Raw genomic sequence first — 26,698 nt, 5'->3', positions numbered from 1 at the left:
CCCATCACTGCCGCTGTCATAGTTCAGCCCCACTCAGGACCAAGCTACGCAGTCGCTCGCTCACTCCTCCCACCCTCCCAGACAATGGGGGAGAGATAATATAAGAAAAAAGTCTCAAGGTTTGAGATAAGGACGGGGAGAAAATCCTTAATGTCACTCTTACGGGCAAAACAGACTCGAGTTGGGGAAAACTATTCATTTATTACTAAAACTAGCAGAAGAATGAGACAGAGAACAAGATAACCTCTCCCCACCCCTCCCTCTTCCTGGGCTTAACATTATCTCTGCCACCGTCCACCCCCGAGTGGCATGGGGGGGGAGTGGGAATGGGGGTCACGGTCAGTTCATCACACATTGTTTCACGCCGCTGCTTCCTCCTCAGGGGAAGAACTCCTCACATTCCTCCCCTGCTCCAGCATGGGGTCCCTCCCATGGGCTGCAGTCCTTTGTGAAACTGCTCCGGCGTGGGTCATCTCTTCCACGGGGTGCAGTCCCTCTAGAACAGCTGTCCCAGCGGGGCCTCCACGGGCCACAGCCTCCTTCAGGCCTCCACCTGCTCCGGCGTGGGGTCCTCCACGGGCTGCAGGTGGATCTCTGCTCCTCCGTGGGCCTCCACGGGCTGCAGGGGGATCTCTGCTCCTCCGTGGGCTCCCCGGGCTGCAGGGGGATCTCTGCTCCTCCGTGGGCCTCCACGGGCTGCAGGGGGATCTCTGCTCCTCCGTGGGCTCCCCGGGCTGCAGGGGGATCTCTGCTCCTCCGTGGGCTCCCTGGGCTGCAGGGGGATCTCTGCTCCTCCGTGGGCTCCCCGGGCTGCAGGGGCACAGCCGGCCTCACCATGGGCTGCACCACGGGCTGCAGGGGAATTCTGGCCGGGAGCAGCATTACTGCTCCCCCTCCTTCTGCACTGACCCTGGGGTCTGCAGCAGTTCCTCTCACAGAAATCCTTCACAACAGGCAGGCAGACGCCTCTCAGGGTCTCTTCACATCTCATCTCCTCTCCACTTCTCTCAGCCGGGCTGGGCCGAGTCGGGCCCAGTCGCCGCCCGGTGAGAGGCCAGAAGGCGAGGGGTGCAAGGCCCACGAGGCTCGCGCCTCCCCATTTCTGCTTCTTCACTTCTTTGTCTTTTTTTTTTATTTTTCCCCTTCTTAAATATGTTACCGCAGAGGCATTATCAGGGAACATTCTGCTACCAATCGGCTCAGCCTTGGCCAGCAGCAGGTCTGCCCTAGGCCCGGCTGAGTCCACTGGACAAAAGGGGAAACTTCCAGCAGCTCCTTGCAGAAGCTCTGGGCTGCAGGCTCCCGATGCCACCAGAGAGTCACTCTGCTTCCCTAGCGAGTCCTCTGCTCTCCCTGCCTGGCCCACAGCGGGGGCTCAGCACAGAGCAATCAGCTAAATGCTTTATCCCTCTGGAAGCAGTCACGCCGGGGCGGGGTGGGGGGGGAGGAAAAAAACCAAACCCAAACATAAAAGCCTGACAGGATCCTTTTGCTGGCCTGTCACCTTAAAGCCTCTCGCCTCTTGCTGTCTTTCATCGGGGTTATAAACTCCTTAGGATGTCGTCACGTGCTCCTCAAACAACAAATATATAAGCAGGGGCTGCGGAGGGTGCGGCAGGCAGAGAGGGAGGCAAAACCCCGGGCCCTGCTCTCGCGCCGGCGGTGAGACGGCACCAGCGGAGCCAGGTGGGCAGAGGAGCGGCGTGGGGTCCCCGGCCGGTGAGCACTCGCGTTTCTGCTGCGTCCCGGTGGCACTAGGAGCCTCGGGGACGGCTGGTGGTCCTGAGGCCACGGCGACTCGCCAGCCCCACTGTCCTGGGGCTGGGGGAACGGCCCCAGAGCGGGGGGGGGGGGGTTGGTGCACGGAGCTTAGCTTGCCCAAAAAGTGACTTGGGTGGAGAATGAAAGCGTGACTCTTGTCACAGCCCCTGTCCCTTCCCTTTGCCAGCACATCTACCAAAACCTGGGTGTAGCGAGTCTCCTTGTTGAAAACCTCTACGTTCGGGGTGTGGGGACAACTGGAGCTCTTTTGGAAAGAACATTTGGCTTCAAAACTGAGTGAATAACTTCTTCCTACCAACTTCTTTAAAAATCCGAGCTGCAAATCCAGGCAGAGATCTGTAACACAACAGAAAGCTGCCGCTGGGGGGGTACCGTGGGCTTGCCTGGTTACTTACATGGAGCATCTCTACGGACCATGTGGATGCTTTGATCTCTAGTGCACAAAGACAAGTAGAGGAAAAAATGTACCAAGGGAGCTTGGGGTACACTGCTATGTATGCACAAATATCTCGGTCTCATCCCAGGCAGGTCTGGGAGGGAGTTACAGCACAAAATCTGACCTGGGGTATAAGTGTCTGGAACAATACACTGTGTTGGAGCACGGAAGATAGGTGCCTTGAGCCATGGAGAGGGCATTTTCCTCCTCACTCTGCTTCTCCCTTGCTCTCTCTGACCTGGATGAGTTTCCTTCACCCATGCAGGTCGGATGCTTCCCAGGCGTAACCGCAGCGCTGTGCCCCCACGGCCGTGCAGGGCCGGGATCAGCTCCGGGGATGTGCTGGGGAGGGCGATCGGTTCCTCTGTGCCCCACAGGCTCCGTGCCTCCCCTCCCCAAAAATAACTTTGCATCTGCAGGGAGCTGAGAAACAAAGCAGAAAGTTCATTTCCAGAAAACAAACACAAGTATATCAGCCCTCCAGCTGTATAACCTGGGTTGCCAGGAATAAAGTGCCAGAGGGGAAAAAATAGAACTCAAAGAAGCAAAGGAGCGGCTTTTCCCCATCAGCGACTTCTGCTCAGGGCTGTTGCTGGCTGGGGTCTCAAGAAATTTCTGAAAATAGCTGGAGGAATTTGATTGCCCTTTCCCAGTCATCTCTAACAGGAAGGGAGCGGCCACTCACACAAGAGGTCTTGACCCCCCCCCCGGCTCCGTGGATGTCCCTGCAGAGATTCCCCGTACTCCTGTGCTGTGTGAGCTGGGATAAAGCCTTGCTCTTGGACAGTGACCCGGCTAACAGCGGCTGTTGGCGCGCAAACCGCCCGGTCCCTAATTCCCACGCAGCTGAAACGCCAGCCCTGCCCGAGGCTGTACCCAGCGGGTCGCTCTGCCCTGCCATCCCCGGGACCAAACCAGCGCTGCCTTCCCCAGGTGCCCAGCCTGCTCTGGGATTTATCCGGGTGGATAAGCCCCTAAACCAACGAGCAGGATGAGGAGTTCTCGAAGAGTTGCTAACAAGCTCTAAAAGCCCCCCAACCCCCCCAGAACCTCGCTCTCCCCTCCACCTCAGCCACCCCTTTGCTTCCCGGGAGCCTGAACCACCCGTGCCCATCACCGTTTCCGTTAGTCCTTGCACTCACCCCTCGCTGACTAAAACCAGCACTAGGGATGCTAAATAATTCCCCTGCCAGAGAAAGCCCCTCTCCCTGCCGGCCCCGATCCCTTAGAGACACAGCCACTGCCAAACCAGCAATTCACCGAAAATAAATTACGGCGACACCCCAGCTCACCTCGGACTGGGTGAAACAAGCGTTTCAAGCGCCCAGCCCTCAGCGTTTCAGGATGGAAAATTCCCAGCTTGCGCCGGCTCTGCCCCGCGCAATGTTTGTGCTGGTAATGCTTTTGTTTCTCTAAATCCTATTAGCTGGAGGCAAGCCTATAATTAGCAGGGAAAGCCGGCACCTCTCAAACAATAATAAAAAATGACCTGGCTTCGCGCTGGCTTTGCTGCAAATTGCTTGAATATTGGGCTGAGCAGGGCTGGCCGGCTCGGGGAGCTCTTCCTGCTATTTCTGCCTGCGGGACGCGTGCGCTTAGCGAAGTTATTTTCTCGGTTTGTGGTTCTCTCTGGATTTATTAACTCTGTTTGCTCGCACACGAAACAGGAGGTAGATTGCAGCTGCAGGCTCTGATCCAGGTCGAGGGATTTGGCCGGGCAGCGCAGGACGGGTGCTGCCAGATAAGCTTGGAGGCCAATGACCTGGGGAATCAAAGGGTCTGGGGTCTCGTGTTGTGGGTGGCGCGTCCCAGGGTGGGCTGTGCCTGCTGGGACCATGCTGCCCAAAGCTCCCGGGACAGGGGGCAAAGCCTAGAGGCACCTGACCCAGGTGGGATGCCCAAGGCTTGTGGCAGCAGGCACCCCCTGGTCCTGCCGCTGACCCATCTCAGCTACATCTGTGGGCATGGATACGACCGAAGAGCCCAACGGGGACTGAGCTGTGTCGCTTACCTGCTGAGCGAGCTGGAAAAGGGAGCAAATCCCAGCAGCTCTGTCCGTCTCTGGCTGCCTGACATGTCTGTGCCGGGGCACCGTGGCGTGCCTATGGCAGCCTGGTACTGACCTCTCGCTTGCGCACGACCATAAAGCACAGCACCAAGCTTTCACCCAGAAGTGTTTCTTTTGCAGCCTCTCAGCTTCCCGCAGCCACATCCCACCCTGCCTGTTCCCAGGGCAGGGGCTGGGCTTGCTACAGCCCCCAGTTGATGCCAGGCTCCTGCACTGGCCCCAGCTTGCAGCCGCAGAGGGGTAATGGGGTCACCGTGGGCGGGTATTTGCTGTATACACACACATATGCGCAGGAAAAGGGTGGCAAGCAGCCTAATCTGCGTGTGATCAACAGGTATTTTCAGCGCTGGAGGAGATCAGCTGAAATAAAGAGTGCCGAGCCGCTGCCGGGGCCGGGAGCTGGCAGAAGCTGCCCTGAGCAGAGGGAGCAGTGGGGAGCCGGGCAGGAGGAGGATGTCGACGCTCAGCGCGTTGCCTTTCCTGAAGCCCGTCCACCTGAGGTCCCCTCGAAGCTCGCCCGGGGGCCAGCGCCGCCACACGCTGCCCGCCAGCGAGTTCCGCTGCCTCAGCCCCGAGGACGCCGTCAGCGTGTTCGAGATCGAGCGGGAAGGTAAGGGGCTGCGCCGGGGGGGCCTTGCCTGGTGGCTTTGGCCGGAGGTGCTCCATCCCTTCGCTCCGCCGGTCCCCCGTGCTCCTTGGGGGCACGCCACGGTGGCAAAACCCCCACGCGTGCCCCCGTGGGTGATGAGGGAGGAAGCCAGCAGCCGTGAGTTGTGGCCAGGCTCCTCAACGAGGCGGGGGGCACTGTGATTAAGGAGGTGGAGAACCACAGCCCCCAGCTCAGCTGGCTGCCGCGGGGTGGGGATGGTGGGAAGCGATCCTGGAGCAGGACCGGGTGAGCGGGGAGCAGTTCTCCCAAAACAGCCCTGCCAGAGGTAAGGAGAGGGGGAAGGCAGGAGGAAGGACGCCATGCTCATCCTCCTGTTGCACAGGAGTGCTTTGAGATGTACCCCCAGCAGCCCCACCTCCCCTCCATCCCAGGGACCCCCGGCTCCCCTTACCCAGTCTCACCTGGCCCATTGCTGCCTCCTCTCCAAAGGGCGAGAGCAGCCGCGTCCCTTAGCGCTCCTTCGGACCAAGTGGGAAGCGGGACACGTGCCATCTCTCCCCATCCCATCCCGCTTTACCCCCCCTACATCGGTGCTGGGGGGGTCTTCTGGGTCCAGGTGTCCTCGGACCCCCTTGCAGCGCTCACCCCGGCCCCTTCCAGCCTTTATCTCCGTCTCTGGGGACTGTCCCCTGCACCTGGACGAGATCCGCCACTTCCTGAACCTGTGCCCTGAGCTCTCTCTTGGCTGGTTTGAGGAAGGGCGGCTGGTGGCCTTCATCATCGGCTCCCTCTGGGACCAGGACAGGCTCAGCCAGGTAAGAGCCAGGCCCTGATGTTCCCAGCTCCCGTGCTGGGAGAGGCACTGCGGAGCCTGGGGACCAGAAGCTCCCCGGAGCCCCGAGGCTGCTCTGGTGGAAAGGAACTTTCTCATTAATTAATTTTACTGATGCTCTTAAAAAATACGCTCGGTGATTCCCCACAGGATTCGTTTTGAAATTAAAAACCCCATGGGGATGATGGGGGGAGGTGAAGGGGGATGGCACCAGGGCCCTTCTCTCTCTGGGGGAGACACGGTGTCTGGTTCATTGGGGTGGGGAACCAAGACGCGTGCGGGACGGGACCCCCGGCCACACTGACCCCCTGTCCCCCCTCCCAGGCGGCACTGACCCTGCACAAGCCGCGCGGCACGGCGGTGCACATCCACGTGCTGGCCGTGCACCGCACCTTCCGGCAGCAGGGCAAGGGCTCCATCCTGATGTGGCGGTACCTCCAGTACCTGCGGTGCCTGCCCTTCGCGCGGCGCGCCCTGCTCATGTGCGAAGATTTCCTGGTGCCCTTCTACCAGAAGTGCGGTTTCGAGGCGCTGGGTCCCTGCGAGGTGACGGTGGGGGAGCTGGCCTTCATCGAGATGCAGCATCCCGTGCGGGGCCACGCCTTCATGCGCAGGAACAGCGGCTGCTGAGCCCCCTCCGCTCCGGCCCTGCCAGGGGGGCTGGAGAGGGGGGAAGCAGAGTGTGTGACCCTGCTCCATCCCCGTCACGGCCACGCATCTTCCCCAGCTGCTCCGTCGGCCACATCTGCCTTCCAGCCCGGGGAGCAGCCTGGTCCCATCCCCACCCCGCGGGGCCGGGGACTGAAATCTCCAGCTTCACCCCACGGGGAGCACTGAGCCCCTGCAGCAAGCCTGGGTGGGCTGCAGGGTGTTGCCCCAGGGCAGCTGGGGGGGGACTGCGCTGGTTTAAGGCCGCTCACGGCCACGTTTTGCGCCCAGCAGAGCCCGTAACACCCATGTATGCCCAGCCCTGTGCCCCCTCCCACCACCAATGCCAATGCCACCAGTAAAGCACGCCACAGCCAAGCCCCCCACCAGCAGCCCCCAGACCAGGCAGGGGTCCCGGCAGCCACCCCCCTGCCCCCAGACCCCTTTGAGTGCACCCCCAGCCAGGCACTGCAGAGCCTCCCGGGCGGGGGGGCAGTCCAAACCAGTCCCCCCCACCCCAGACCCACGACCGGCCCAGGACAAGCCTTCCGCAGACACCTTGGGCTATTGTGAAGCAGCAAATAAAGACGTGGCGGTGGTTTTCTACGCGGCCCGTGTGCGTTCCTGCCCCACTCCAACCCTCACCTCACCCCGACGCCCATCCCAGCTTCAGACGGGGCAAACCCAGCCCCGGGGCACTGCACGAAGGCTGGGACCCAGGCAGGGGTAGCTCTGCCCTTGGGCAGGGTCGGGAGGCTCCGCAGGGCTTTGCTCCAGGCATTTGGCTTCACCTCCTGCTCGAGACCCTCCCACCCCTGTTCCCTCCCAGGGAGGGGCTTCCAGGGGTACAGTGCACCCCTCGGGACACTGGCTCCAGGCACTCCCAGCTCATCCTCCCTCCATGTCACGCTGACCATCGCCCAAACAAGCAGAACCCCCTGAAAGCGCCACGTCCCCACAGGCGGGATGGGAGCGGAGGCCTTGCGTGTCTCGTTAAATACAGGTAGAAATTTATTAAGGGGGGAAAAAAACCCACAGCTTTTTAAAAAAAGTATCAAAAAGAGACAAAAGAGGTGAAGTGTCTGTCTTTGGCTGGAGCAGCGACCGGAAGGATGGATGGGGCTGGAAAGTGGCTCGGGATGCAGGTGCCACCTGGAAAGCAGCTGTGGGCAGGGGGAGCCGAGCTCCCTCTCATCCCAGGACACCTCGCCTGGGGGATCTGCACCTTGGGGTGGGCCCTGGCTGGCACCCCTCCATCTGTCCAGCGCCAGCTGAGGGGGGAGGGCTGCCTGGGTCTCTTACGCTTGGAAAAAGAGAAAGGGACAACAGCGGGGACTGAGGCAGCAGTGAAAGGTGGGAGCACCGACGGTTCCCGAGGGGTCCGTGGGCTTCACAAGCAGGCACACAAACCCCCCAGGGTGTTCTTCACGCCTGCCCCCCAGCACGGCACCACAAACACGGTACGTGCTGCTTCTCTGCTTCCAAAAAGGGAATTTCCCTGAAATAAGGGGAAAAGAAGCTCCCCCGCCCCGAGTCCTTCCGCTCCATCCAGTGAGGAGCCCAGGGGGGAAAGCACAAACCTCCTTCCAGGGCCTCTCAGAAGCGAGAGCGGGACTGAAAAACACCTTCGAGGCTCAGCTCTGAACACCCAGAGCCACGGCAGGGCCCCGAGAGCCCAAAGTGGGGGAACCCCCAGGCTGAAGAGCTGTGGATAAACACCAAGAGTGCCCCTGCAGAAAAGGGGGTCGTGTTCACAGTATGAGCTGCAGCGCCCAGGGGCACTGAGGCGGGACGGGGCCCGGGGCAGGCAGGGGCGCAGGCAGGAGAGCGCAGCAGCGGCAGCCCTGGGCCGCGAGCCCAGCCCAGCTGCGGACGCACTGAAACCGCGCTTCCCTCAGCCCTCTCCCCACGCAGGCATAAGCTGGGGTCCTGGGTTGGTCCCCAAACCTGTTATGGCTTTTCAGCACCAATAAAAAGCCCCAAAGGGGTGCAAGGCAGGGGCACTCCCCACTGCATCCCCAGCGTTTGCCAGGGGCGAGCCCAAAGCCACCAGCCCCGGGATGAAGCCTGCCTGCCCCGTTCTGGAGCAGCCACCGTCTCCCGGGGGCTGGTGAGGACCCACCCCACGGAAAGAGTCACCGCCAGCGCCTCTCCCAGCCCCGTCCCCGCCGGCGGGGTCAGTGCAGGACCTGCTCCAGCTCGTACTTCTCGCAGAACTTGCTGGTGAAGGGCAGGCAGGTGAGATACTCCACCCAGCGCCAGTTCACGGGGTAGACGTAGAGCCAGACCACCAGCGAGGCGAAGAGCCCCACGAAGACCACCAAGGAGACGAGGATCATGGCTCGCTTGCGGTACTTGTCCACCGTGCCGAAGGTGATGTAGGGCAGGAAGGCGAAGGAGAGGAGGAGGCCGCTGAGGAAGCCGAAGAGGTGAGCGATGTTATCGATCCACGGCAAGAGGCCGCAGATAAAGAGGAAGAGGACGATGCTGAAGAGGTTGAAGAAGGCTTTCCAAGGTTTCTCCAGCACTTGCCAGCTCTGGAAGAGCTCCACGAAGAGGCAGGCCAGCAAGCCAAACTGGGACCCAGCAGGGCCCACCTGTGGGAACAGGGGAGGTCACGGCTGGACCCTGCGTACGTCACCCCAGACATGTCCCCGTGTCCCCAGGGTGTGTCTCCTCTCCTTGCAAAATGCATTTGGCTCCTGCAGTCCTCCAGGGGCTGTGCCCCACCAGTGCAGGGCTCAGGGGCGGGCACGGGAGGAAGAAGAGGGGAGCACGTGGGCACTGCTTCAGCAGTCGGCACTTTCGGTGACTCAGCAGCCAGGTGGCATCACCCCCTCCCAGGCCACAGCCCCCCCGGCCCCATCCCGGGATTAGGGTGCTCGGCGTGATCTCATTTAAAGCCTGGCAGGGTTCCGCTGCCAGCAGATTAGCCATCTGCCTGCCCAGGGACCCCGCACGCACAGCGACACGCGGTGACGCATGACCCGCGCGGCATGTGCGAGCCCCACACGTGGCGCAGAGACCCCCCTCCTCCCCTGGCCATGGGGTCACCAGCCTCCCACCCCCCACAGCAACACCTGCCAGGGGCTGAGCGCCCTGTGCTGCGGGGACGGGGAGGGGCACCCTGTGGTCCCTGGGGAGCTGGCTGGGCTCGGGGTGATGCGGGCAGAGCCCCCCCAGCCCTCACCTCCGCCCGGTACGGCAGGAAGATGGCACTGGCCAGATTGCCCGTGATGCCGCTGAGGATGAAAATGATGGAGATGCGATGCCAGCCTGCCAGCTTCTCCAGGTCCCTCAGCACCGTCATCTGAAAGGTCACCGACACCAGGCAGTGGATGATGCTGGGGGGAAGAGACCCCGCGTTAGAGAGCCCTGCCCTGCCAAAGCCCCTGCCCACCCAACCTTACAGAACACCCTCCACCGATGGTGTACGTCACTGTGGTCTGGGGGCGTCCTCCCGCCCTCTCTCCCAACCCGTCGGGGGTCACAGCCCATCCCAACGCAGACTCCGGTCCCCAGTACCCCCCGGGGCCCCTGCTCACCCGGCGTGCAGGAACAGGGACAGCCACAGGCGGTAGAACTGGTCGGGGACCTCGGGGTTGAGGAAGGGCAGGAGGCCGCAGACCTCGTCCAGGCAGTGCACCTGCAAAGGCGGGAGGGGCTGGGGTGACGGGGGCTCGGCCCGCACCCCAGAGCCGCAGGCAGCCAAGGACGCGTCACCGGGACACGTGGCCAGTGATGCCACACGTCAGTTGTGGGGGGACCCTGGGTGGCGTGGGGCACCGGCGCTGCCCAGCTGCTGGGGGGAGCGACCGAGCGTCCCAGCGCCCCAGGAGACGCCGAAGGGCCGGTTTCCTGCCCAGGTTGTGCCTTTCCCAGGGACAGCGGTGCGGTGCGGCCCGGCTGAGGCTGGCGCAAGCCCTGCCGTTCCTGCTGCCCCGCACCAGCAAGGCGGGCACACAGCGGCACGAGTCCAGCTGAGAGATGGGAAAGTGCCTGCACTTTGCGTTGCGCCGGGGGTGGCTTTGTTCAGTGAGGGGGGGCTACGGTGGCGGCTTCTGAAAGGAGCTGCTGGAAGTTGTTTCCCCTTTGTCCAGGGGACTCGGCTGGGCCTAGGGCAGGCCCGCTGCTGGCCAAGGCCGAGCAGATTGGTGACACTGATAACATCTCTGCAACACCGTATTTAAGAAGGGGAAAATAAAAAGAAGAGGAAGAAGCAGCTGAGCGGGGGCAGAGAGGGGGAGGCGCGAGCCTCGTGGGCCTTGCACCCCTCACCCTCTGGCCTCCTGCCAGGGGCCAACTGGGCCCGACTCGGCCCGGCCCGGCTGAGAGAAGTGGAGAGGAGATGAGATGTGAAGAGACCCTGAGAGGCGTCTGCCAGCCTGTTGTGAAGGATTTCTGTGAGAGGAACGGCTGCAGACCCCAGGGTCAGTGCAGAAGGAGGGGGAGCAGTAATGCTGCTCCCGGCCAGAATTCCCCTGCAGCCCGTGGTGCAGCCCATGGTGAGGCCGGCTGTGCCCCTGCAGCCCGGGGAGCCCACGGAGGAGCAGAGATCTCCCTGCAGCCCGGGGAGCCCACGGAGGAGCAGAGATCCCCCTGCAGCCCGGGGAGCCCACGGAGGAGCAGAGATCCCCCTGCAGCCCGGGGAGGACCCCCACGCCGGGGCAGGGGAGGAATGTGGGGAGTTCTTCCCCTGAGGAGGAAGCAGCGGTGTAAAGCGATGTGTGATGGACTGACTGTAACCCCCATTCTCTCTTCCCACCGTGCTGCTCGGCAGGAGAAGGAGGTGGAGATAATTGAACATAAAGTTAAGCCCAGGAGGAAGGAGGGGTGGGGGAAAGTTGTTTTTGTTCTCTTCCTTATTATCCTGCTTTGGTTTTATTAATAATAATAAACAAATAGTTTTCCCCAAGTGGAGTCTGTTTTGCCTGTAACAATAATTTGAATGATCTCTCCCCATCCTTATCTCAAACCTCGAGCCTTTTTTCTTGTATTATCTCTCCCCCATTCTCTTGGAAGGTGGAGAGAGTGAGCAAGAGACTGCGTAGCTTGGTCCTGAGCGGGGCTGAACATCGACACACCGCTCACACCATAGAGCCCTTTGGCATCAGCACAGCAACGCGCGAGCTGGCTGCCGGCTTCACGCCCCACGCCCGCGCCCCGCTCACCTGCGAGCAGAGCGTTGCCTCCTCGTGGAAGTAGCCGTGCATGAACTCGCAGTACTCCCGCGTCGTGATCTCGCAGCTGGGCAGAGGGCGGGCAGCGGGCTCGCTCGGGGCAGGGCTCATTCCCCGTTCCCCTGAGCATCCCCCTCTGCTCCCGGCAGCCGGTCCTGCCGCCATGGCCCTTCCCACCCCACCAAGGCTCCGTAACCTCCCTCTCCCCCAGGCACAGGGCACTAATGGGGCAACAACAGGCAGCAGGGCAGGGCGGGGAGCTGAGCCCGGGCCGGTGCCCCAGCGCCGTGACCCACCTGCCCTTGGTGCCGATGCAGCAGGGCCTGCCCTTGATCTGGCAGTCCATGTGCGCGAAGCCTGTGTGGTTGGTTTTGGTCTCATAGGTGCAGATCTAGAAGCAGGAGGGTGAGGAGCCGTGATCAGGGTCCGGCCCCAGGCCCTCCCTGCAGCCCCCTGCCCAGCTCGTTGCCCACCGCACCTCCCATGGAGCTGCCACCGTGTTGTCACCCAGCTTACGGTGGCACCAGGCTCTTACCGGCCACTTGGTGATGTCATCTGGCCACACGTGGGGTGGGTTGGACGCTGGCTCCTCGCACGTCCTGGCAGGAGGAGGTGGGTGGGGGTCAGGACGGGTCCCACCACAGCACATCCCTCCCCCCGCGACGCCTCTCCCCTCTCTCCTACCTGGGGTCCTGGTGACACACGGCCCCCGACGTCCGCTTCTCACCCGAGCCCAGGGCCGGCGCGTTGACGCCTGGCCACTTGATGAAGGTGGCCAGTGTCTCCTGGAGAGGACAAAGAGACTGAGGATGCGGCAGCGAACGCAGTGCTCTCACCCCGCACACGCCCTGCCCTGGTGCCGTGCAGGGCAGAGATGGTTTCCTCCCTTTCCCCAGGGATCCCCAGCACTTCCCGGTGCCCACGGCGGCACGCACCGAGCAGTCCTGCGGCAGGGTCTGGATGCAGCCCGATTTGTCATTCTGGACGCAGCAGCCGGAGCCACGCTCCTGGTCCCGCTCACGCTGGATGAGCCTCTGCACTTGCTGATCTTTCCGGATGCAGGGGGAGAACTTGGCTCCCAGGTGGATCAGGTCGATCTGGGAGGGAGATGCCAGGCCAGGGGCTGCAGGTCCCAGAGGGATGGAGGCACCGGGGCAGTGGGCTGGGATGAGGGGTTGAGCTCTCCCCTCAGAGAAATGAGCACCGCAGGGACCCCCCCTTGGCTCAGGGCAGGGGGAGCAGAGGCTGGTGAAAGGCAGGGCCTCGGGGCGGGGGGCGGTGGTCCCACAGAGCCCTTACCGAACTGGGCCCGATCCAGAAGTTTTCCTGCTGGATGTACTTGACGCTCTCGTAGACGCCCTTGTTCCTCAGCACCTGCAGAGCCAGGGTCAGGTCCTCAGGGTCAGGTCCCGCTGAGGGGGCCAATTGGGTGCAGCCCCCTCCTCCCTCTGCTCACGGGGGGCTGAGGAAGGTCCCCCCAAGAAGATGGATGCCTGCTCTTCTCTCCAGCCCGGGTGCTGGGGGAGCAATGCAGCCGGCTGCAGGTTCCCAGGGTTAACCCCAGCGGGAGGATCCCCGCTCCAGCGCCCCCAAAGCACCCCCCGGACACCGGCCTTGCTTTCCTCGGCCGCTAGCTGGTTGCCATTTCAGAGCCAGACATGTCACTAGAGAGCCAGGAGGGGACAGCTTGAGCCAGTAGCTCTTAAACTTACTAACTCTATCGTCACGTGCTGGGCGAAGCCGATGGGCGCGATGCCGTAGGTGCCGATGACCAGCAAGGTGATGAGGATGTGGACAAAGGTGATCCAGTACGTGAAATACGGCCTGCGGAGGAAAGGGCCCGAAACTGGAGCAGCTCAAGGATGGTTAGGCACCAGGACGCCGCAGTCCCCTGAGTCTTGATCCCCAGACATCGAGGGGGACACCCATCTGAGTTACAGCCGGGGAGCGTGGTGCCCAGCGCCGTCCCGCCGGTCGCCCCTCACCGGTGGCTGTCGGTGATCTCCAGCTGCGACTGCACGATGCTGCTCAGGCTGCGGCGGTATGTCCTGTTCAGCCACTTCCCCACCACCCCCAGCCCGTAGTAGCGTTTCTTGCGGTCGAAGGCAAAGTGCTTCACCTTGGAAGCGATGCGCCTGCCTCGCCGGGGAGCCGGGCCGGCACTGGCCGAAGCGAGCCGGACACCCTCCCGCCTGCAGAGAGAGAAGAAACCCATCACGCCTGCGGAAACTGGGTCAGCTGAGAAATCCCCCAGGTGCCACCCCACGACTGCATCCCAGAGCTGGGGCAGGCCAGAGGACGCCTGGGGTAGGGGCACCTCTTGGCTTCACCCTCCTGGGAGCGTGCTGGAAGGGCCCGGTGCCCCACGGCAGGGATGGCTGGGGACATCGTCCTGACTGCAGCAGGGGGCCAGGGCGGCCTCGGGGGCAGCACGCGCCAAGGGCTGGTACTCACAAGGTGGGCTGCTCCACCTCGGGGGACACCCTGGCGTCCTCCCCCACGGCGTGCATGCGTAAATACGTGGCTGATAGAGGCGGCGACTCGAAGACATCGTCGGGCATGGAGTACGTCTCATCGTGCATGTCCATCTGCAAGGGGACAGAGGTGCGTCGGACGTGCGCGATGGGCGAGAAACCTCCCCCTGACCGAGCGTGCCCATCACCAGGGCAGCCCGGCTCCTCCTGGCCCAGGAGCCTGGGGAGAGGGGATCCCCACCAACACCCTGTTAGCAGAGCATGAAACATGCCCACAACGGCGGCGTCGCTCCCTGCCCGCCCTGAGGAGCGTCACCAAGACCAGGGCTCTGCAGCGCCAGGCACAGTGGCCACCAACGCCCCTGCTCCTGGGCAGGGCAAAGCACCGACACGGGGGTCCCCATCAGAGCCCGCGCAGGGACACCGGGACCCCTCCGCGCTCCGGCAGCCGGCGTGGAACGGTGCTTGCCTTGCTGAAGAAGGATGAGTCGAGGGTATCGGCAGCGTCCCCCACGTCGTCGTCCATGAAGCTGGGGTACATGAAACTCCTCTTGTTGCTCCTCTGCTTGGGAGCCAGCGGCTCCAGGACAGAGCGTCCCTTTGGCAGGGGAAGCAAATGGGGGTAAGAAACCAGAACCCCCCCAGTTTTTGCAGCACTGAGGATTTCTCGCAGCCTCCCTCCCCAAAGCCGAGTGGCGAGCGTTAAATCCCAACCGGCCGCATGTGAAGGGCGGGCAGCAGGAGCTGGCAGCAGATGCTGCCTTTAGCTCCCAAGAGCCAGCGCTGGACCAGGGCTGTGTTAGTCAGCACGAGTGAACCCCGAAAGCCTCGTCTGGTCTCGCTACCACAAACACGACCCCGAGGCTCGTCCAGCGCTCTCCAGAGACTAGAATCCCATCAGAGACGCTTCCTGGCTCCTCGGCAGGGAAATCCAGGAGCTGCTTTTTTCTAGGGATGCTGTGCAAGACCCGCTTTGGAGGTCCAGTTTGCACCAAACTTTCTCTTTGTAAGCAGAGCTCAGGTTAAAAACCACCATCCTCCCCACTGAAACCCACCCTGGAGAGCCAGCAATCTCTGCGCAAAGCAAAAAGCCAAGAAATAAAGATGACAGGCGAGGTTTAGAGCTGGAACCTGGATCAGCAAGACAATGACCCTTCCCCAGCTCCTTACGCGGAGGAGTGCTGCGGCCGCCTTGAAGCTCATGTGGGCGACGGACTCCCTCTTCCTGCGTGGCAGGCGGCCGTAGCCGGAGCGGATGCTGTTGAAGGATGCCAAGGAGACGACGCCAGGGGTGAGTGGGGGCAGGACGTGGTGGGGCGTGTGGGGACGGTCGGTCTCATCGGGATGGCGGAAGGGACGGCCCCTGGCCAGCGGGTCCACAATCTGGAAGAGGAAGAGGTGTTGGTGCTGGGAGAGCCAGGCTGGGAGCCAGACCCCCACCCCGAGCTCTACCTTGGGCATCTTGGCGGGCTTGGGCGACTCGGTGCCTTGGAAGGAGGGCACCTCCTGGCTGGGCAGCTCCATGTCGCGGTAGGCAGGCTTCAGCTTGCCGTACCTCATGCTGCAGTGCTGCAAGCTCTTGCGTTGCCACTGCTGCCGCTTCCCCTCCCAGTCGCCGCTGACGCCAAACCATTGCGCCGTGCCCCTGGACAGACGATGGGTATGCTTGTCACCCAGCTGGTACCCCCACCCCAGGTACCGCCATCCCACCCGGGCATCCCCTCCGGCAGGCGATTGGGGTCGGGGTGTCCCAGCTCAGCCCGCAGCAGAGCAAGTTTTGACCTGGCTATGGGTTGGGGAAGAGATGCTGGAGAGGGGTCACCGGCCTTCGGGTCTCTCTAGAGAGGAAACTCCATCAAGACCTGCACCTTGCTCTGGGCTGCAGCGGACGTGCAGCTCAGGGTGTTTGCGAAGGTCCTACGTAAACGGGGCTGAGAGGTTTCCCCATTGTACAAAACAACGCTGTGAATTGGCACCAAACAATTCTGCTACAGGACTATCCCCGGGCAGGCACCAGCGAGTCAACGCAGAGCCACACAAAACCCTCCAAGGCATTTCCTTCTGAGCCACCGCTCTCCATCCCCATCCTGAGTTCTCTGCTGGTACCCGCAGCCACAACACCCTGACGGGGACCAAGGGAGCCCACTGGTGACTCCGCCGCTGCCGGAGCCTGCCCTGCCTTCACGCCACCGCTCCCCGGCCCTCACTTGCGGATGCTCTGGGACAGTGAAGTCTGCCGGCGGAAGCCGGGCTGCCGCTCCGAGCGGGGCTCCTGCAGGCTCTTGCTCTTTCGGTAGATGGGGACTTTGAAGGGCTGGAAGGCAGAGCAGGGCATTAGGGACGGGATGGCACGAGGGTCCTCCCACCCCGGGGACGGCAGCCCCCCAAGCCCAGCGTGGGAAGGATGCAGCTCCCCGTCGCTCACCTCCTTGCGTGCGCCGTTGTCCTCCGCCTCCCGGGGTGGGATGATGATGGAGAGGTTGGGAGGCTTCTTGCTCTGCAGGCGGCTGCTGCTGGAGCGGCTGCCCCCGTTCTTGTCGCTGGCTGACATCTTGGGCTGACGGTGGTCGGTAGGCTGGGAGGGTGCAAGGAGTCAGCGAGATGGGAAGAAACATCCCGCCAGGAGCTCAGTAAATTCTTCACATTCCCAGCTGCGTCACAGCCCCCACGTGGGGTACGGCTCCTCTGCAGTGAGAGGGGCTGGGGCAGCCTGTGCCACCTCCAGCCATGGGGCCGGGACCTATCGCGTGTCAGGGTGCCCCGTGGGAGGGAAGCTGCAGGATGGTGCCCTCCAGCACGCACATGCACATACCAGGCTGGGAGACTGAGCTCTCCCCAGCGCAGTGTACCAGGAGGGGGAAGCTTAACGGCCGAGAGGTCGTTAATTCCTCAAGTGATCCCTCCCAGGGGTCCCTGCAGCCTGGCTCTACCGGGCAGGACCTCACAGGAAAGGTAATTCCACCCCAGCACAAGGCAGCAAGTCCCAGATCGTATCAGGAGCCTCAGGGGCTCTTGAAGGGAGGCATGGTCCCCTCCGGCCTCTCCGTATCCTCCCGGCCACGTGCCAGCATCCCCGTGCCATGAGGACCGGCATCCCCAGGGATCTGCTCCCCAGGGGAGTGGGAGCTGGCTCTCCCCACCCGAGGGGGACGGCAGAGCACCCTGGGGGGAGCAGGCACCCCAGACGCACTCTCACGGGGTATGGGTGCTCAAGCAGTCAGCTGGGCGATCCAGATGCCCCCAACCCCCTCTGCAACAGGGACCCCCTTGGCAGCACGTGCCTGAGCAGGAGGTGGGCACGAGGGCACTTTCGTAGCTCCTCCAGCACTCCCAGTCCCGAGTGCGACCCTCCCACAAACAAAGCCTGGCTTTAGGAGCGTGGGGTCCCCTGGGACCAGTTCCTTGGGGATGCAGGAGTCCCAGAGCAGCTCCCCAGGGACACGGGAGCCCACAGCCGGTGGCACTAGAAGGCGTTGCTGCCCTTGGCCCGCTCCCGGGCTAGGGGACAGCCGGCCGTTCCTGCGCGCCTCCGCACAGCTTCAAACGGGCGCTGGGCTGGCGGGGTGCCACCAGGCAGGGACGGGGTGAGACACTGGGGACACGCGTGTGGGGACACCCGAGCAACCACCCACCAAATTTCTCCCGGGGGCTCAGCCAGTGCCGGTCCCACCAGCGTCTCCCTACCTCATAAGAGTGGCAGGGATCCTGCACAGCGCGTCTGGACGGCAAACACCCGCGGCAGCCTTCCTCTTCCTCCTCCTCTGTCCTTCACACTCGGGAGCCCCGTGACACGGCTGAACTCCTCCTGTCTCACCTGATGGGGAGAGAGGCTGTGATGAAAAATCACGCGTGGGAAAGCAGAACGCTGCAGGAGCAGCCCAGCCGAGCTCACCGCTCCCGGGCCCTGGGGACAGGGCCGCCCACAGCTGGACCCCGGGGACACGGACCAGCCGCCAGCACTGGGCGGCAGGAGAAGCAAAGGCCGCTGTTCGCAGCGATGCGCCTTGCTCCGTGGTGGGGGAACTGCGTGGGGCGAGCAGGGAGTTTTCGCCCGCCGCTGCCAGGCGAAGCTCTCGGGAAGTGAGGCACCCGTGAAGATATTTAACAGCCGGGGGAACGCCGGCCAGGCAGCCCAGCCCCGGCAAGCAAAACTTTCCGTCCCACTGGTGAGCTGGAGACGCCGTTTGTTTTCCTGCCTGGCAGCCAGCAATGAGCTCGAGACACCAGCTGCTCCAGAGAGCTGGCGATGGGAACAGGCCGGGGTTGGAGCGAGCCCCGGGACACCCCTGTCCTCCTCTGCCCGGGGAAGGGCTCTCAGTGGCAGGGTCTGGCAGCAGCCAGGAGCACAGAACCTGGAGCCAAGCCGCGTCGTTCAGCAGTGCAGGAGGACACAGTGCTCTTGCACGGCCCCGCTCTCACATCTCTGGCCTGAAATCCCATCCCTCACCGCTCCCATCACAGCCCAGGCAGCCCTCGGCGAGGATCTCCGTGCTTCCCAGTGAAGCAGGGCTGGAGCACATTTAAAATCTAGGACCCATTCCCCGGCAGCTCCCCAGCAGCGCAGGCGGAGGGACGGACCCGGCCTCCCCGGAGCCGCGGGCGAGGTGACGCAGATCCCGAGGAGCTGGCACAACGCGGCGGGCACCTGCCGTCCCGGTCACGCGGCGCAGCCGGAGTAGTTTTCACGGCTCTGCGCGTTAACGCAATGTTTGGCACGGAGAGAGAGGGAGGAGCACCCCCGAGGGCCAAACTCGCCGCACCCACACGGGCTGGGGGCAGCGGCCCCCCCAAAGCATGGATCCCGACCCACAAGAAGCTTTCCCCCACTCCAGTTGGAGAAACCCCCCAGGGACAGTGCCGGGAAGGCGTTTTCCAGCTCCCCACGTGTTTGGTGCTGGCACCCGAGCTCTCCGGCGCTGGCACCGCTTGCGCCCAGCGCGCTCGGCGTGAGAACGGGCGAGTCGGCGCCTCCATCCAGGGCGAGCCCACGGGGAGCTCAGCCCCGCGGGCCCCCTTCGCCCTCCCAGCCCCGGAACGGAGAGCGACGTCACCCGCAGCGGGCACGGCCCCGTTGTCCCTCGGCGCTGGTGGCTGCGGGTCCCCGTGCGCTCAGGGCGGACGTGGCGGCTCTGCTCTGGGGACAAAAAGGGGAAGTGAGAGGCGACATGCTGAGCTGGCGGGGGGACAGCTGTGTGAACGCCCTGCCATGGGGACAAAGCAGGTGACAGCAGCAAGGGGGGTGATGGAGATGGGTCTCAGCACGCACAGGGACGTCCCGAGCTTGGTAGGAGCCGTGGTTCCAGCTGGAAGAGGCATTCCAGGGCAACACTGCATGGAAAATATCTCCAGGGAGAGAGAAAAATCGCACTGGGGACACTGGCACCACCCGTGGGGGAGCGGGAAGGGGTAACCTGGTCTGGTCAGTAAGAAGAGATCCCCACCACCACCACCTTCCTCTCAAAGCTGTCTCGCCCACCACAGCCTGATGTCCAGCAGCGAGGGACACGGCCCATGCCCCAGCAGCAGCGGGGCGAAGCCCCCGTCTCCTCCCAAGGCGGCAGGCGGACGCGGGGCACCGGGGTGCGACTGGGAGGAGGTGTAGGTGTCTCAGCAGGCGAGGCACAGGGAGGGCGAGCAGGACCGGTCCCAGCAGCGCCAGCCCCAGGGTGAATCATGACCGACGCTGACCCGGGGAAGCACGCCCAAGGAAGAAAGCGATGGAAAAAGTGATGTGACTCGTACAAGGCGTCACCGCGGGATATGCCGGGATGCTCCGAACAACGCAAGGGGACCATCAGCGAGGCCACGCAGAGCTGGGGACAGCTGAGCACAACGGAAGCACAAGACACCGGAGACAACCCTGCAGAGCAGCCCTAGTCGGAAGGGGACGCGTGCAGCACACGGGGTGCAGAGATGCTTGGAGAAGGATTGGGATGGTTCTCCCGAAGGCAGTGTTGCCAACGCGGGAACACAAGTGCATCTGGCTGGCGCGATTCAGCCAGGAGGAGAAAGCACCGCCAAGCCAGCCCAGGGTGCGGGGTCGGGAGGGTCCCCGTGAGCACCCACCACCCCGAGCACGAGGAGCCCCTGCTCCTCCACCTCCACAGGGGAGCGAGGAAGGGGTCAGCGACGCCACGGAGCCCCTGAAATGCCTCCGCAGCCATCGCCCACGCTGGCACCCAGGAGCCCGTTAGGCAGAGCGTGCCGCTGCCGTAAGCGATCCACAAGCGCGTGGAGACCTCTTTCACGGCTGGAGCCGCCTTCACAGGCTCCGGTTTGTAAGAGCCCCGGACCGGGAACGCGATCGGTCAGTCGCTGCGAGTACTGTCCTACCCCTGAGGGACGTCACGTCCTGGTGCACCCCCACGCCCCCAGCGCCGAACCCCCGCTCCAGCCCCCACACCACCATTTCACAGGCCGGCACCACAACATCAGGCCGATTTTTTTTTTTCCTCCACCACAGAGAAGACAACTCCATCTTTTCCCCACCCGCACCGACCCCGCCGTAACGGGACTGGATGGCCGAGGTGCATGGGCAGCCGCCACGCAGCTCGCCCGCGCTGCCATTAGGAAATCCTCTCCCATTTTCTCCGCTGGGCAGGACGTTGGGCAACCGCAGCGGGTTTGTTCAGCCCGGGCGAGCTCGGAGCGCGCGACACGCCCTGGGAGGAAGCAAAACGACCAGAAGAGATAGAGCGTGGCGGCCGAGGGGGCCGCGCTGGGTGCTGCTGATAAAGGGGCGGCAGGGAGGGAGCACGGGCGCTCGCGCCATTGCGCCAGGCAGCTGCATGCCGCACCAAGGGCTCCATCGCCGGCAGCGTACACAGTGCCGGTCTCTCCGGCAGTCGCGGGTGACGCGGCCAATATCCGCATGGAGAGGGCAGGATTGGCCTGCAAGGCCTGGGAGAGGGTGGGAAGAGCCAGGCGGAAGATTTTTCGCATCCTGCATTTTTCCCACTCTCGTTATTTTTTACCAGCGCAACGACTCCCAGCACCCAAAGGCTTCCCAACCCGCTGGGGTGGGTGCGAGCCCCCCTGAGCCAGGGTTCCTCTGTGCCGCTGCCCACCCACCCCACGCCTCCCTGCACCCCCAGCCCGGGAGCCCACGCGCCCTCACAGCAAAATCACCCCAGTCAGGCAGCAGCGCACAACCCACTCTGCTTCCCACGGGTGCTGCCGGAGGGGCCGCGGCCGCACAGGGGCACCCCCGGCCCCTTCCCCATGCGGGAGCCCAGTGGAGCCGGGGACACACGCGGAGGCTTTGAGTCACCCCAACGGCTTCGGGAAGAGCAAAGGGCGAACGGCTCCGCCAGCAGCGAGGGCGGCTCCGCCGGTGAGGGCACGCGGGGTGGGCTGCTCGCCGGCAGCTCCAGGCCCAGGAAAGCTCTTTTCCAGGCACCCCGCAGATTCCCCAGGCACCGGGATCGATCCAACTCAGCTTTATCCAGGAGCTGTGTCATTACTCAGAGCCGCTCCAACTCCTCCTTAGCCTGGCTTAAACACAGGGTGCACGGGCACGACGGCGCGAGCGCTCCCACCCCAGCTGCGCCTTCTGCAAGGGCCTGAGGGGTCCCAGGTCGTTATTTTGTTGAGGCAAAGGGTGGGCAGCCTGCCTGCAGGCGCAGGTCGTCACTGAGCCCACTCTCACTTCCCTCTTTGAAGGAAAACTCTTGGTGGGAGAGGACGATCAGGATGGGGGGGACACATTTCTTCCTCCAGTTCTTCTGCAAGACGCACATTCCGACAGCAACTCTCAGCGCAAGGGCTCAGGCTGGACTCGCGGACTTCCCCAGTCGCCCGTTGCCCGTTTGGGAGCACGCCGAGCCTGCGGAGCAGGACCAGGTGGGGAGAAGCGCCCCGTATTTGCAGAGGGTCCCCTCGCCGTCAGCTCCAAGCATCCCCGTGCCTTGTGGGGTGTGACAGCGGGAGGCTGTGCTCGGCCCCACGCACAATTCCGGCTCATCCCAAGCTCGACACGGGCCCCGGGCTGGCGGCAGGACGGTCCCCCAGATGATCCCCCTCAGCTAAAGCTCCCGATTTCCAGGAACAGGCTCCTTATCTCAATGCAGCCGTTTCGAGGCAACGCAGCCGCTCACCCCGCCGGCCCCCACGCAAAGGCGGAGGCCCGGCTGGACACGGGCAGCCTCCCTCCCCTGGCAGCTCCCCGAGAGGGGACAAAGGCCTTGCGGCGTCCCTTTGTGCTGCAGATGAAGGTGCCATCTCTGCTGGCAGCAGGCTGCCCCTCGGACACCCCATTTCGCTGCCCTCCAGCCCGCCCCTGCAAAGGGGCCGTGACCCCGGGGGGCAGCAAAGCCAGAGGCTGCTCCCGCGCCCACCCTTCCCTCCTCCCAAGCACCAGCACCCAAACGTGGGCCACTCCTCGGCCTTGTCCCCTTCGCTCCCGTTGCCACGAGGCCAGAAAGCCCAACCAGCAACCGCTCGTCCCGGCTCGGCGCGGGGGATCCTACGCTCACCGGTGCCTATGGAAACTGCGTGATGCTCTCCCCCCACCGCAGCATCGCCATGGACCCGTGCCAGCAACGCACTTTGCACCCTCTCGCCTGCCAAGAGCTGCTGGGGTCTCCCCCACCATCCTCCTCCTCCTGCCGCCATCCCACCCAGGGACGCCATGCCCTTGGGGGAGCTGCACAGCTCACCGCAGGGGCTGGAGACGCTGATTTTTGAGGAGCCGCCTCCACGCCTTTCCCGGGAGCGCTCGGACTGGGTTAAGCCACCACCTGCGTAAGCTCAGCCCTGGTTACAGCATCAAGCGTGGAAAAGGTGCTGGTCCCGGCGAGGCTCTCGCGCTGCTGAGGATAACCGCGCCAAATCCCCGGCACACGCTGTCGCGTGGCACACAGCGGGCGAAGGCAGCCCCACAAGGCTGGGGGCAGCCCCATGGTGCCAAGGCGGGCACCGGGATACATCAGGAATTATTACTTTTAAGCAAAATACCAGTTTAAAGAAACCCCACAGGCTGCTGGAAGGAGGGGACCACCACCCTGGGAGCTGCAGCACCCCAAGAATGTGCCTGTGGATGGGAGGGATGGCTCTGCGGGATGGCCGGGCACGCGGCAGCCCCTGGGATGGGAGCAGAGAGCAGGAGCATCCTGCCGAGGACTGACTGGCTACGCGAGCCACCGCAAGGCTGGACATCCCGCACGGAGATGGTGTCCCCCCAGCACTGGCCAATTTCTCCCTCTGATGCCACGCCAGCAGCTTGGGAAAAGGCCGAGGAGCATCACCGGGCGCTCCCAGGCTTCCTCCCCTGGCAGGCAGACCCCAGGGTGCCCCGTGCCCTGCTGCAGCCCCAGGCACTGCGGGCGTTGAGCGTGCCAGTTTGCACTCACGCTCCCCGCTCTCGCTGCCCGGCCACAACAGCGAGCCCTGCGCCGGGGGCTGCCCAAACGCCCCTCGCGGCGATACACAGTGGGATTCAGCGGAAACCTTCACGCTTTCTGACTCATTTGTGGCATTTCACAAGTGGGGAAACTGAGGCACTGCAGCACGATACGGCTCCCTGCCCTCCCACCCCTCGCTGCCCCCCGAAGCTCTCACACGCGAAACCCGTAGATGTTTGATTTCCAGAAGGGGTGCAGGCTGCTCCCTGTCCCCCCAGCAGTTATTCTGGGGCTGCCCCTGCCCTGCACCCCGCGATGCCAGCCCTCGAGCGCAGGTCCCCAGGGATGAGGGGGACACAGGGGTCCTGCGCGGCAGTCTCATCAAGACAGCGACCACCAACCAACTGGTCTTTGTTTTGGGTTTTCTTTAAGAAATGGTGATTAAGTGAGAAAAAGGGCACCAGCACCACGGGTTGCTTCTACACTCCCAAGCACAAGTCCAGCTTTCAGTGCTCACCCGGAGCTGGGAAGTGACTGTATGGATTGAAGTAATTCGGTTTTAGCCTTCACCAGTTGACTCCTTTGGTGCAGAGCCCTGCCCATGTCAAGCCCACGCTTGCTCCTCCGAGCTGAGGTCCCTGCAGGGCTCCCAGTCCCTGTGGGAAACGTGGAAACGTCTCCCCAGCCCCACGGCAGCCGGGCAGCTCCCGCACAGTGGGAGAAGGAGAATCCCCCTCCTCGCAGAACGCGGCACGCTGCCATGGATGCTTCAGGACACGGGACCAGTGCTCCCACCCCCCTGCCCTGGCTGGTTCTCCATCACCCATCCCCACTTTCTTTGACGACGAGTGCTGTTTTCACCCCAAGCTCATCCTCAGGGCTGTTTTCAGATCAAGACCAACAAACCAAGGGAAGGAATAAGGATGCAGCTGGGGGATCCCTCAGCTTCCCTGTAAGAGTTAAACAGGAGCGGTATCAAAGGACAAAACGCGGAGCCAGAACACAGCCACGTGCTCGTCTTCCAGCCCGGCACCGGCAAAACTCACAAAAACTGCCCGAATCCCCCAGCTCCCCCAGCGCATCCCGAGGAACAGAGCTCCCCCCAGGAGAGATGACCCACCGGATTCACACCCCTGCGCTCCGCGTCCCCAGCTCCCAGCGGCCCGCCCAGCACATGCCGGCATCCATTGTTCCTCCCGCCAGCATCCGCGGCCACGCTCCGGCAGCACGAAACGCATCGGGCGCTTGCATGTGCATGCGAGAGCGACACGGGGCTCGGCCCCAACTCGCGGAATTTGTACCGGGACACCTGCTTCGGTGTCAAACCCCACTCCCCCCGCTGTGGTTTACGCTTTCTCGCCCCGGGGCTCGCAGCGCAGCTGCAGCGATGTCAAAGAAACCCCTGCCTGGGGAAGTGGGGAGGCCACCGAGGCCAGCAGGTCACCGGCAAACAGAAACAGAACAGGCAGGAGACCCCCTCCAAATGAGCGAGCAGCGATAGGTGCTGATCACCCCGTTACTTCGCGCTTGGGACACACGCAGGAGCCAATGGATGCTGGTCCGTGGGGTGCAACACAGTGAGCCAAGGCGGGAGGCATTTCCCCGCTCACAACGGCCACGGGGGAAGAGGGCAGGCACTTCCTCTTGCCGCAGTGACCCAGCGGTGACAACGCAGCCCCTCAGGTCCCTTTCCCCCTGCAGGACGCGGGCACGGGGAGCCGAGCGAGAGCTGGCGCCGCAACCTGGCTGCGGGCAAGTCCGGAGGGATGGCTTCTGCCCAGTCCCACTGGCCCGGCAGCAAGGCAGGGCAGGACCAGGGTACAGCCCAGCCTCACCCCTCCGCCCCAAAACCTCTGGGGACCGACAGCAAAAACCCAACTGACTGAAAACACCCCCAGCCGGCATCCCCCCGCTCCCTGCGGGATGCAGGCGCGGATGCAGGATGACCCGACCCTTCTGCTCTCCAAGGGCTTTGTTTGTTCACAGAGGGCTGGCGGCAGCGCTCGCCACTTCAAGCAGCACGTGCGAGCGCGCCAGAGCCTTCACACCAAACCTCAAACCGGCGACAACAACAACGCCAACAACGCCCCAGCCGCGGCGCGTGGGAAGGGAGGACGACGCTCGCGGGCAGGGCCCGGGCATCCTCGCCCTCGCGTGTGGCTTCGAGGCCGCTGCCGCTTCCGAAGGGTGCTGCCAGCCCCGCTCTCCTGGGAAGGGGAAAACCCACAACACAACAAAAAAACCCACACGCTGCTTGTTTATCGGGCCATCAGCTCCAGAAAGTAGGTTAGGGCTTTCCTCCCCAGCCCGGGCCACTTCCCCTCTGCACGGCCGGGTCACTGCGCCGGGACACAGCCACTTCCCTCGGGGAGAGGTGGGGGGGGGAAGAAGAGGGGAGAGGGGAAGAGGGGAGGAGGAGGGGAGGAGAGGGGGGCAGAGGGAGGGAGAGGGGGCGAGAGCCCCCCCCCCCCAGGGGAGCGGGGCACGGCCGCAGCCCGGGCAGGACCCTCGCCGCTCCCGCCCCGGCAAGGGGCCCGCGGGGGCCAGGGGGAGGCGCCCACCCCCGGCGAGGCCGGTATCCCCGGGCGGGCCGGGCAAAGCCGGCGCGGGGCGGAGGAGGAAGCTGGCGGGACGCGACCGGTCACCAAACCTCAGCGGCGCGGAGGCACCGGGACGCCCCGGGATCCCCCGGCCCCGGCCCCGCTCCCACCCCCGGCCCCGGCCCTGGCCCCGCTCACCTCGGCGCGGCCCCGAGCCCCGCTCCCGGCCCCGGTCCGGCCGGTACCGGTAGCCGCTCGCGTCGCCTCCACCTGGGCCGGGCGGGGCCTGGGGGGCGGGGCTTCCTGGGGCTGGGCCTCGAGGGGGGCGGAACACACGGGGCCCCTGCTGGGGGCGGGGCCTCCGCCCGGGCCCCGCCCCGCAGCGCTCCCGCCCGTGGCGTCACGCGTGGGTGGTCCCGCGGGTCCCGCTGAGCCCCTGCCGCCTCCCCGGCCCCTCCCCGGGGCACCGCCGGCACCGCGCTCCCCGGGCCGGCGCTGGCAGCACCAGGCTCTGCTGGGGGCGGGCGCTATTAGGCCTGGTCACCATTAGGACCGGGCACCATTAGGACTGGTCACCATTAGGTCCGGGCACCATTAGGACTGGTCACCATTAGGACCGGGCACCATTAGGACTGGTCACCATTAGGACTGGGTGCTATTAGGCCTGGTTACCATTAGGACTGGTCACTATTAGGACCGGGCACTATTAGGCCTGGTCACTATTAGGACTGTTCACCATTAGAACTGGGCACCATTAGGACTGGTCACCATTAGGTCCGGGCACCAT

General features: G+C 64.0%; 2 protein-coding genes across 5 annotated transcripts; one reads left to right on the top strand and one right to left on the bottom strand.

Moving 5' to 3' along the window:
- The first annotated feature begins 1,631 nt into the window (after nt 1-1,631).
- AANAT (aralkylamine N-acetyltransferase) lies at nt 1,632-6,985 on the top strand. 3 transcript variants are annotated; one of them, XM_086762604.1, is made up of 4 exons: nt 1,632-1,686; nt 4,621-4,896; nt 5,557-5,711; nt 6,053-6,985. In XM_086762604.1, the coding sequence occupies exons 2-4, from the start codon at nt 4,740-4,742 to the stop codon at nt 6,356-6,358; spliced, it is 618 nt and encodes a 205-aa protein (XP_086618730.1). In that variant the 5' UTR covers nt 1,632-1,686; nt 4,621-4,739; the 3' UTR covers nt 6,359-6,985. The 3 variants fall into 3 exon arrangements, with proteins under 3 accessions (XP_086618730.1, XP_086618732.1, XP_086618731.1); XM_086762606.1 differs by having other exon boundaries at nt 1,660-1,719; XM_086762605.1 differs by lacking the exon at nt 1,632-1,686 and adding an exon at nt 3,801-3,821.
- Nucleotides 6,986-7,364: 379 nt separating this feature from the next.
- On the bottom strand, nt 7,365-26,208 carry RHBDF2 (rhomboid 5 homolog 2). 2 transcript variants are annotated; one of them, XM_086762600.1, is made up of 19 exons: nt 26,110-26,208; nt 17,715-17,844; nt 16,456-16,605; nt 16,238-16,344; nt 15,483-15,675; nt 15,201-15,413; nt 14,500-14,628; nt 14,011-14,144; nt 13,542-13,748; nt 13,269-13,380; nt 12,856-12,930; nt 12,492-12,653; nt 12,241-12,341; nt 12,092-12,155; nt 11,853-11,947; nt 11,548-11,623; nt 9,922-10,022; nt 9,567-9,720; nt 7,365-8,973 (listed from the first exon to the last, which is right to left on the bottom strand). In XM_086762600.1, the coding sequence occupies exons 3-19, from the start codon at nt 16,579-16,581 to the stop codon at nt 8,554-8,556; spliced, it is 2,469 nt and encodes an 822-aa protein (XP_086618726.1). In that variant the 5' UTR covers nt 16,582-16,605; nt 17,715-17,844; nt 26,110-26,208; the 3' UTR covers nt 7,365-8,553. The 2 variants fall into 2 exon arrangements, with proteins under 2 accessions (XP_086618726.1, XP_086618728.1); XM_086762602.1 differs by lacking the exon at nt 26,110-26,208 and adding an exon at nt 20,520-20,958.
- Between the last annotated feature and the right edge of the window lie 490 nt (nt 26,209-26,698).

Source organism: Chlamydotis macqueenii, chromosome 18, assembly GCF_036417535.1.
Source record: "Chlamydotis macqueenii isolate bChlMac1 chromosome 18, bChlMac1.mat, whole genome shotgun sequence".
In the NCBI taxonomy this organism is placed as follows: domain Eukaryota; kingdom Metazoa; phylum Chordata; class Aves; order Otidiformes; family Otididae; genus Chlamydotis; species Chlamydotis macqueenii.
This window is presented reverse-complemented; position numbering and strand designations above follow the sequence as displayed.

Bases quoted from the DNA above. Each gene is read 5' to 3' on its own strand.
- AANAT (XM_086762604.1), top strand. From the start codon at position 4,740: ATGTCGACGCTCAGCGCGTTGCCTTTCCTGAAGCCCGTCCACCTGAGG. The intron at 4,897-5,556 runs GTAAGGGGCTGC...GGCCCCTTCCAG, and splicing joins GTTCGAGATCGAGCGGGAAG to CCTTTATCTCCGTCTCTGGG. The intron at 5,712-6,052 runs GTAAGAGCCAGG...CCCCCCTCCCAG, and splicing joins ACCAGGACAGGCTCAGCCAG to GCGGCACTGACCCTGCACAA.
- RHBDF2 (XM_086762600.1), bottom strand. From the start codon at position 16,581: ATGTCAGCCAGCGACAAGAACGGGGGCAGCCGCTCCAGCAGCAGCCGC. The intron at 13,749-14,010 runs GTGAGTACCAGC...CTCTCTCTGCAG, and splicing joins GAGGTGGAGCAGCCCACCTT to GCGGGAGGGTGTCCGGCTCG. The intron at 10,023-11,547 runs GTGAGCGGGGCG...CCGCCTTTGCAG, and splicing joins AGGCAACGCTCTGCTCGCAG to GTGCACTGCCTGGACGAGGT.